This window comes from Propithecus coquereli, unplaced genomic scaffold, assembly GCF_000956105.1.
Source record: "Propithecus coquereli isolate 6110/MARCELLA unplaced genomic scaffold, Pcoq_1.0 Scaffold98, whole genome shotgun sequence".
NCBI classification, from domain to species: domain Eukaryota; kingdom Metazoa; phylum Chordata; class Mammalia; order Primates; family Indriidae; genus Propithecus; species Propithecus coquereli.
In genome coordinates, this window is record NW_012156173.1 from 6,886,216 (window position 1) to 6,895,663 (window position 9,448).

General features: G+C 42.8%; 1 protein-coding gene across 1 annotated transcript in view; it reads right to left on the reverse strand.

The window, feature by feature from the left end:
* IL22RA2 (interleukin 22 receptor, alpha 2) overlaps nt 1-8,483 on the reverse strand; it is a 28,939-nt gene extending 20,456 nt beyond the window's left edge. Inside the window, exons 1-3 of the mRNA XM_012665209.1 lie at nt 8,409-8,483; nt 6,252-6,387; nt 975-1,153 (exon numbers count right to left, since the gene is read on the reverse strand). Coding sequence (XP_012520663.1) covers nt 975-1,153; nt 6,252-6,387; nt 8,409-8,466 — 373 coding nt within the window. The 5' untranslated portion in view covers nt 8,467-8,483. The remainder of the gene's footprint in view (nt 1-974; nt 1,154-6,251; nt 6,388-8,408) is intronic.
* Between the last annotated feature and the right edge of the window lie 965 nt (nt 8,484-9,448).

Sequence of the window (9,448 nt, forward strand, 5' to 3'; positions counted from 1 at the left end):
GGGATCAGGTAGAAGGATGCTTGGTATCCTCTAATGTGCCTCTTAGAACTTCTATATGCAGTTTGGTTTTTTCTGTATTAACTTGACATAATCTTACATAAAAGTTTCCTGTATTAGCTCGACATAAGATTTGGAAAGACTGAAAGGATTCAAACTTCTCATGAATAAAGAACTGAGGTGCTGGCTAAAAAGAAAGTTAATGTTTAGTTAATAATGAGGAATGAAGTCATGAATATTAACCACAGCTTCATGACTAGTTGCCATTATGAAGATTATGATAAATACTCATATTTCCTTTCCTGTTCTGTTATGCATATCTTTATACATAAGCATTAAACGCTTTCTTCTTTCTCTCTCACTTTTCTCTACTATTTTGTACAAGGCCTGTAACCATTTTATACAAAAGGTTACATTTCTAATATACATCTTAGATTGTAAGATATTTTTCTGTGATTATAATTAAACTAGAAGAGGAATAAATATCCTTCAGAAATGGATACTGAGAGAGCACTTTTGGTCTCCTGTTTTGGTTAGATGACTTAAAGTCTTAATTTCCTCAACAGAAAATTCTTCTAATATGAGTATTTTTGGGAACTTAACCCTCGTGTTTGGGGAGGAACTATGGCAATATGATTTCTTTTATACTGTCTAAAAATACTTTTTTAAAAAAGAAGGTAACAGTCTGGCGGCAAGATAGAGTGAAGGCTCTGAGGTCAGATGCAGCAGAATTTGAATTCTGATTTGGGTGATTAAGGCCGTAAGATTTGAGCAATGACCAAAGCCTCTGTGCCTTGATTCTGAGGGCTGGAGAATGAATATCATGAAAGATATCTTCTAGAGTTGATCTGAGAATTAGATCAAATGAGACGATGGTGTAGACCTTGGAAAAGCACAGGGCCTGGTAGCTAGGCCAGGCTCTGAGAGGGCTGTTCAAGGACAGAAGAGCAAAGACAAAGAAACTCCACGGAACTCACTTTCCCACCAGGGAGTGAAGCGCTGGGTCATGCTCCAGCCTGAGTGGCTCCCGCCTGAGGCCGTCCTCACCCTCCCGTAATAAGGTTCCTGTATGTCTGAGGTTTCATTGGTAAGGTCACAAAAGAGTTCTTGAATACCCCAGCAGTCTTCCTTACTTTTCCATTGTTTCTCTCCATACCTGCAGAAGGGAAAAGACAAAGATCTGAATTTCTTTTTTCTATCGATGGACTCTTCAGTTTTTTTTAGTCTATTAATTCTTTAGACTGATTGAAACCTGTCCTCTAATATCAGTACCACTGTGAAAGCTTATGGCTACTCTTAAACATCTTTTAAGAAATCCTTCTTTTTAGCTGTCTTAGTCTGTTTTCCATTGCTATAGCTGAATACCTGAAACTGGGTGAGTTATAAAGAAAAGAAATTTATTTCATACAGTTCTGGAGGCTGGGAAGTCTGAGGTTTAGCGGCTGAATCTGGTGAGGGCCTTCTTGCTGGTGAAGACTCTCTGTAGAGTCCTGAGGTGGCGTAGGCTTCACATGGCGAGGGGGCTTATGAGAGATGGCCAAACTGGCTTTTTATTAAATATATCAGACTCGCTTTTGTGATAATTAACCCACTCCCTCAATAACACATTAATGTGTTAACCCTGAATGGATTAATCCATTCATGAGAGTAGAGCCCTCATGACCCAGTCACCTCCCAAAGGTCCCGTCTCTCAACATTGCTGCATTGGGGACCAAGTTTCCAACACAGGAATTTTGTCGTTGTTGTTGTTATTGTTGAGACAGGGTCTTGCTCTCTTGCCCTGGATCTATTGCAGTGGCATCATCATAGCTCACTGCAACCTCAGACTCCTGGGCTCAAGCAATCCTCCTGCCTCAGCCTCCCAAGTAGCTGGGACTATGCCCACCATACCCAGCTGATTTTTCTATTTTTTTTTGGTAGATATGGGGTTTCACTCAGGCTGATTTTCAACTCCTAAGCTCAAGTGACCCTCCCACCGTGGCCTCTCAGAGTGCTAGGATTATAGGCATGAGCCACCGCACCTGGCCTCAACACATGAACTTTTGGGGGACACATTCAAACCACAGGATTAATCAAAGTGCTGTCTTGCTGAAAGATGAACAACCTTGACACCTTCTGTGTCAATAACATAAAGGTTTTTATATTTTTAAGGCTTAGCAGTGTTTCTTCTGGTGTGTGGACCAACTTCCATTTTTGAGTACTTGCTCTCCACATCCTTAACGCTTCTGAGGTTTCAACTTTGTGGCTTTTCTCCACTTCTCATCAGCTTGCTATTGAGTAATGTGGCCGATTCTGAGAAGTCGTTACCACTTTTCATCTCAGGTAATGCTTACCCGACACACATGATTAATCTCTTTATTGAAAATTGAGAGGAAGTTGTAGTGAGCAGGATATAGCGACTCCTGTAATTAGAGGCTGGGAGAGAGGGAAGGAAACCCATGCAAAAATGTAGTGAGATGAAGAGGCAGGTTGGTTGACTCAGCCTGAGACCACAAGATGATGAAACAGCCAAAGGAAAGATTAAAGCCTCACTTCCTTACCAGTCAATCCAGACACATACAATAAGGTAATGGTGTGGAACAGAGCAGAAATCAGAGGCTGAGGAGAAAGATTGCCCAAAATATTTGTTGAAGGACTTGAAATCTAACTTTATAGCCATACAATGAGGAATATTGCTGGTATCTGTACTCTGTAATCTACATGACAGTAGTTTCATCATGTCAGAGTTAAAGTGGCCCAGGTGCAGTGACTCACGCCTGTAATCCCAGCACTCTGGGGGGCTGAGGCAGGAGAGTTGCTTGAGCTTTGGAGTTTGAGACCAGCCTGAGCAAGAGTGAGACCCCATCTCTACCAAAAAGAAAAGGGGAAAAAAAGAGAGAGAGAGAAAAAGGAGTTAAAGCAAACCAACAACATATATTGAGCATAATTTGAGTTTTTTAATTGTTATTTATTGATGAAATATCATCTTTAATTTAACTGTAATGACTGACTTCTTTTTTAATATGATTCCTCATTTTTTGTCCTAACCCAAATGGGACAGATATTAACAGTATATCCCATGAACTGGATACAATCAAGGAGAAAATTTTCAAAATTATAATCTGCCTTCTGCTACCTTAGAGAGAAATACCTTAGAGACAGGAATGAATCCAGGTATTCTGGGGTCTGAAATTTATACAATCTTGTGTCTTAGCTCCTTCTATATTTCTTTTTTTTTTTGAGACAGTCTCACTCTGTTGCCCGGGCTAGAGTGCCGTGGCGACAACTTAGCTCACAGCAACCTCAAACTCCTGGGCTCAAGTGATCCCCCTGCCTCAGCCCTCCCTACTAGCTGGGACTACAGGCATGCACCACCATGCCTAGCTAATTTTTTCTGTGTATATTTTAGTTGTCCAGCTAATTTCTTTCTTTCTTTCTTTTTTTTTTTTTAGTAGAGATGGGGTCTCACTCTTTCTCTGGCTGGTCTCGAACTCCTGAGCTCAAACGATCCACCCGCCTCAGCTTCCTAGAGTGCTAGGATTATAGGCGTGAGCCACCACACCTGGCCTCATTCAGTATTTCTATAACAGAGTACGTGAGGCTGGGTAATTTATAAAAAAAAAGGCTATTTAGCTCATGTTCCGCAGGCTGTACAAGAAGCATGGTGCTGGCATCTGCTTGGCTTCTGATGAGAGTTTTTCATCCTGTGTCATATTATAGTGGAAAAAGTCAAAGGGGAAGTGGACATGTGTGAAGAGGCAAAACTGAAGGGGCGTCCTGGCTTTACTAACAACCCATGCTCGTGGGAACACTCCCCTGGAAACGAATCCAGCCTCCCAAGAGCCAGAACTCACTCACTTTGGCAAAACTGGCACCAAACCATTCATGAGGGATCTACCCCCATGACCCAAACACCTCCCATCAGGTCCCACCTCCCAACACTGCCACACTGAGGACCAAATTTCAACATGAGTTTTAGTGAGGACAAACTTAAGCCATAGCAACTTTAAGAAAAAGAATTATATGCTGGGTATGGTGCCTCACACCTGTAATCCCAGCACTTTGGGAGGCTGGGGCAGGAGGATTGCTTGAGTCCAGGAGTTCAAAGCTGAAGTGAGCTATGACTGGGCTCCTGCACTCCAGCCTGGGTGACAGAGAAAGACCCTGTCTCTAAAAAAACAAAAAAATTTACAAATGTAAAATTCTTCCATAGGGCCCTGAAGTTTAATCTTCACTAACTTCATGGTAAAATAGCTTCTAATATGCTTTTTACTTTGGACCACAAACAGATCCACTTTCAACCTATTTATACAGCCTAAAGGGAAGTATTAAAAAAGTACTGAAAGGATGGCATTGCTAGTAAAGCATCTAACAGGAAAAAAATCTGCACACAACTGCAGCTTTGTTAGGTTAACCACCTGTGACTTAACTTGTTTTTTTGTTTTTTTTTAAAGAACTTGTTTTACAGAACTGGAACAGCACTAAGCAGACAGAAAAGGGCATGTAGGCCTCCTCCACATCTACCAGACCACATTCTGAGAAGTCTGATAAAGCCAGTCCAGCAGAGAAGAAAAACTACAATCATCTCCTGTTATCATTTTGCAACAATAATAACTCTATCCTTTATCTCAATAAAAGTCCAAGCCACTCATCCTCAGGGCCACAATTCCTTCTTTCTTTCTTTCTTTCTTTCTTTCTTTCTTTCTTTCTTTCTTTCTTTCTTTCTTTCTTTCATGCCATGCCCTTTTCTTCCTTGGAAAGTAAAATAAACTTCTTGTTTCAAAACCTATCCTAATCTTTGAGTTGAGAATTCTTTCTCATCCCATGCTACACGCTCCCTCCGCCAAGTACCAATCTCTACTTCCTATGTACTGAAAGCATCTCCAGCTATGTGCAAATCTATTTTTGTAATGGAGAAATCCTTATTGTAAATATTTATTAAGTTTTACAGTTGCTACACAAACTATGTTGAAAGACGCAGCAGCAGTTAAAGACTGAAAATCTTCTGGGGATGTTTCTTCTCAAATTAATTAATAGGAAAATCTGACCTAGGTCCTACCCCATGATATAAGGACATGGATGAATTTATGGAATAAAAATTACTCTTTTATCCCATATCTGCATCTGATTTTCTGAACTTCTAGTGAAAACCCACGAAAGCTAAACTGTATTATCTTCTGTCTCATGCTTAGCCAGCATTTCAAACTATGTCAGAGGAGGAAGAGCCTCAAAAAATCCCAGGAAATGTGTGAGTGGACAAACCTGTCATTTTCAAATCAGGAGTGTCTGTTTCCAGGAAAGGAGTAGATTATATCTGAGTTGATTATATCAGGATTAGCTTGAAGATCACACAAGAGGAACATGCAGCAGCGTGTTCCAGTTTGTGTTCAGGTTTATAGGAGCCATTAAGTTTTGAAAAGAATCTTCAAAATAGTAAATCCACTCCAGCAAATGACTTTTAAATTAAAATATATTTTATATACTCACTTCAGTGTTTGCCACAACTTCTTTTTCAGCTATCAGTAGTTCACCTTAATTTGTAACTGGCTCTATGAACAAATTTCAATGACCCCTGTATGTTTTTTTATAATCTCCTTCCTTAACTAACTATGTGAGCTTTTTGAGTTGTTTCCCAGAAAAAAGACACAGCATTTGAGATTCTCAAGGCCCCTGAGCAGGATTCCTGATACCAAGAATCACCATACCCCATACCTGCCCCAAGGCTTGTGGCTCCTCCTTAAAAAGCCCCATGATCTCTGTTGGCAGGGGAGTTAGATTTGAAATTATTTCTTCTGTTCTCCCAACAGATATCTTCTGCATTAACATTCCTTTCTTCCTTGGCAATCCTCGTTGTCTCAATAATTGGATCTTTGTTAGGCGAGCAACTGGATCTAGGCTGAAACCCCCTTGCGGTTTCGATAGCAAGTTGAGTACTTGTCATGTGTCAAACAGGTGGCTTCCAGCATTCATTTGACAAATCTGTACTGAGATCCCGCCATGCACCAGGCACTGCAGTGGAGGCCAAGGCAGACCTGTAAGTCTCTGTGCTGGGTGTAGTAGGGCTGAAGTGTCTGCCCGACAGGCTGCACATCATCGTGCATTTTGAGTCCCCAGGCAGACTTCATGGGAGACAGGTCACTTCTGTCCCAACCTCTGCTTCTTCTCAACCTCTCTAAAACTCAAAAAAAAGCTCAGATCCTAATACTCCATTGTGTTCTAGAACACGCTATCCCAGGGGCCATCTCCATCAGCTGCAGGAAGCTCAGTGTACTTACATTTTGTACTGCACAAAGTAGACACTGCTCTTGCCCATCAGCGCCCTCCCAGGCTGCCAGTGCAAAATGTTGTGAAAATTTTGGGACTGAAATTGTACCATCTGAGGCTTCAGAGACCCATGGGCTGGCTGGGCTCCTAAAACAATAAGAGAAAGAAAAACACTGGACACTGATATGAGCACCACTGTCATTAGCAGTAGTTTGCAATGGAATTCCTGCATCAGGATTCCCTAAATAGCTGCTCTAAGTGGAGGTGGAGGTGGAGCTCAGAAATCAACACTTTGGATCTTCAATGCAATGATTTTGATGCATGCTGAAGTCTTAAAATAATGTGTTCCAGATTATAAAAAGGTACTTATACCCTCCCACCCTATGCCCCAAGCTGGAGAAGAGGTGAATAGCAGTGACAAAATATTGTCCTTATTTCATTCCCAAATTGTGACAGGATATAATGACTGAGACACAAGACCCACACTAAGGCCACTCATCTGTCTTCCTGGGAGCCACCGTATTAGCGCTACTCTGAACAAAACTTGCCTGGGATCAATTCTCACTCCAAGACCTCAGCCCAGCATTTGGCTCCTCTTTTCCCAGGTTCTTGCTCGGTCTCTGGGCCCTGCCTCCAGGTAGGTCTGCCTTTACTGTCCCACTCCTGAATGGCTGTTCTTACCTGCCTGCATCCTGGCTCCAAGCACCCGAGCATCATCGCTCAGATGAACCGGCCCAGGCTAAGGAGGGAAACTGACCTCTGTCTACGGATTTCTTCTCCCATTTTTGTAATAACACCACTATCACCATCCCCAACAGTAATAAAAACTCACTCTGCACCGGGCACTGAAGGGGTTTTTATCTGCATTAATTTATTTAATTTGCCCAGCTCTTCTATGCGACAGGTGCTATACCTTTTGTAGACTAAAAAACTCAGCTTTGGAGACGTGAAGAAACTTGCCCAGCAGCAAAAGGTAAAGCTGATTTTGTAGACTTTGTACCTAGGTAGTATGACTTCAGAGCCTGCCTCTTATTGATGGCAGAAAACCAAGAGCAAAGCTCTGGGAGAGGCAGAGCAGTTCGAGGCTGAGGATATTCTCTCTCCTCCTCCTTCTTCCTCCTCCAGTTCCTTCCCTGAACACTGACCATACATGAACATTAACTAACATCAGGGACTGTGCTCAAAGCTTTACAACTTATTTAATTCCCACAACCACTAGGTAAGGTAGGTATTTTATTCCTGCACTTTACAGATGGGGAAGCTGAGACTTAAAGAAGTTGTATATCTTACCCCACATGTTGTGTAGCTGCCTGGGAAGAGGCAGAGCCAGGGTAGTTTTGGTAGCCCTTGAATTCCTGCCATATTTTGCTAAATGAGTCCTTGTTGTTACCAAGGACCAAAGGCATAGTCTACTCAAATCCACACATTTCTGGAGGATGGTGGGTTGAATTGTTTTTATGTATCAGTCGCTGGACAATGGTGCTGTCTTGGGAAGTGATTCGAACCATTTACCCTGAGAGGTCCCCATCTGCTAACTTGGGATCCTAATGGCCTTGCTCAGAGGAATGCTCCACTCCCTTGAAGAGCTCCTCGTGAATACCAGCAGCAAATTCTCACGTGGTGTGTAAGATACCTCTTCTGTGCCAAGCACTTGTCTAAGCACTTGGCCTATACAGACTCATTTCATCTTCATAGTGACCTACAATCCCCATGCTAGCAATGAGGAATTGAAGCACAGGAGTGTCATGTAAATTGCTCAAGTTCTCCTAGATAATACATGGCAGAGTTGAAATTCAGATTCTGATAGTCTGGCTTAGGAACCTGTGCTTGTAATCACTATGTTACAGTGACACTTCAAGGCTAAAGAAATGGGAGAGAGAGAGAGAGAGAGAGAGAGAGAGAGAGAGAGAGATGGATGTGCATTTGTCCTGTATGAAGTCTCTTGCACCCCCTAGAGTGCCTCCTCTTTAGCAGATATTCATTCAGTACATGTGGAGTTACTCAGGCTGCAGATGGGAACTAACCCATGCCCGTTCTGATCATTTAGTGACATAAGAAAGCTAAAATCGTTACAAAGCCCAGAAAAGTGCCAGTGCCATTTCTAACAGTCCCTTGATCAGACTCAGATGACAAAGCTGTGAGCAATGAACAAGAAATGAAGCACTTACCTAACACGCCAGTCAGGAAGACACTGACGAGGAAGCCTAGAAAGCAATGTTCGGGCATCACGGTCGTGGGTGTGACTGCTCGGGCGACTGGTGTTCCCTTCAATGAGAGGGACAGCTCAGGACAGAAGAGGAAACTATAAAATCCCCAAGCAGAACATCCCTCCTGGCTTTAACCAAAGGCAAAGGGTTCCTTGCTGCAACTACAATTTTATTTTGTTACTACATTGTATTATTTTAGGAAAATTATGAGAATCACCTCAAAAAAACATTTGCTGTAAGTCACTTTTATGTGGAAGCTTGTTTCAGTCATTGGCTGTGGAAAGGCAAGACACTGAGGATGGGTAGAGCTGAAGGGCAGGGCAGGGCAGCGATTGTGCAAGTTGCATGCAGGTGAGTGAGTGAAACGACTTGTGAGGCCTTAGGAAGAATCTGGCCGCAGGAGGCAGAGAGGCTGCCAGGGACCAGGACTTGGCGACAGGGTGATTTTGTGTATTATGCTTGGCAGTTACAGCTATCAGGGCCCCTGGCAGTGGGTCAAAGCAGGTGGAGTCTCGTGAATTCCTTTTTCCTCCCTTTTTGGTAGCTCCCCAATTAATCTCCCTGGTAACCTCCCTTCCCACCGCCTGTGGCTCTCTGCAGTGCTCCCTGCAGCGCTTCAGCCTCCCCCCTCCGTGGTGGTCCCGGGCCCCACTCAACTATGCCTCTTTCTTTCCATTCCCACCCCCCAGGTTCTCGCAATGTGGATAAAGTTATTGAGCCTGTCAAACCAAATGGTTCCTTAAAAGGAGGAATGTAGAAGACACTCATTTTGAGCAACATTAGACCTTTTTCATACCTTCTTTAAAATCAGATTGCACTAGGTCATCTCTTCTTTGTCCATGACTCATTATATTGTTTTTCTTACCAATTTTTTTTTTACTATAATACATGTTTTTAGAAGCACCCGGGGCCGGGCGCGGTGGCTCACGCCTGTAATCCTAGCTCTCTGGGAGGCTGAGGTGGGCGGATTGTTTGAGCTCAGGAGTTCGAGACCAGCCTGA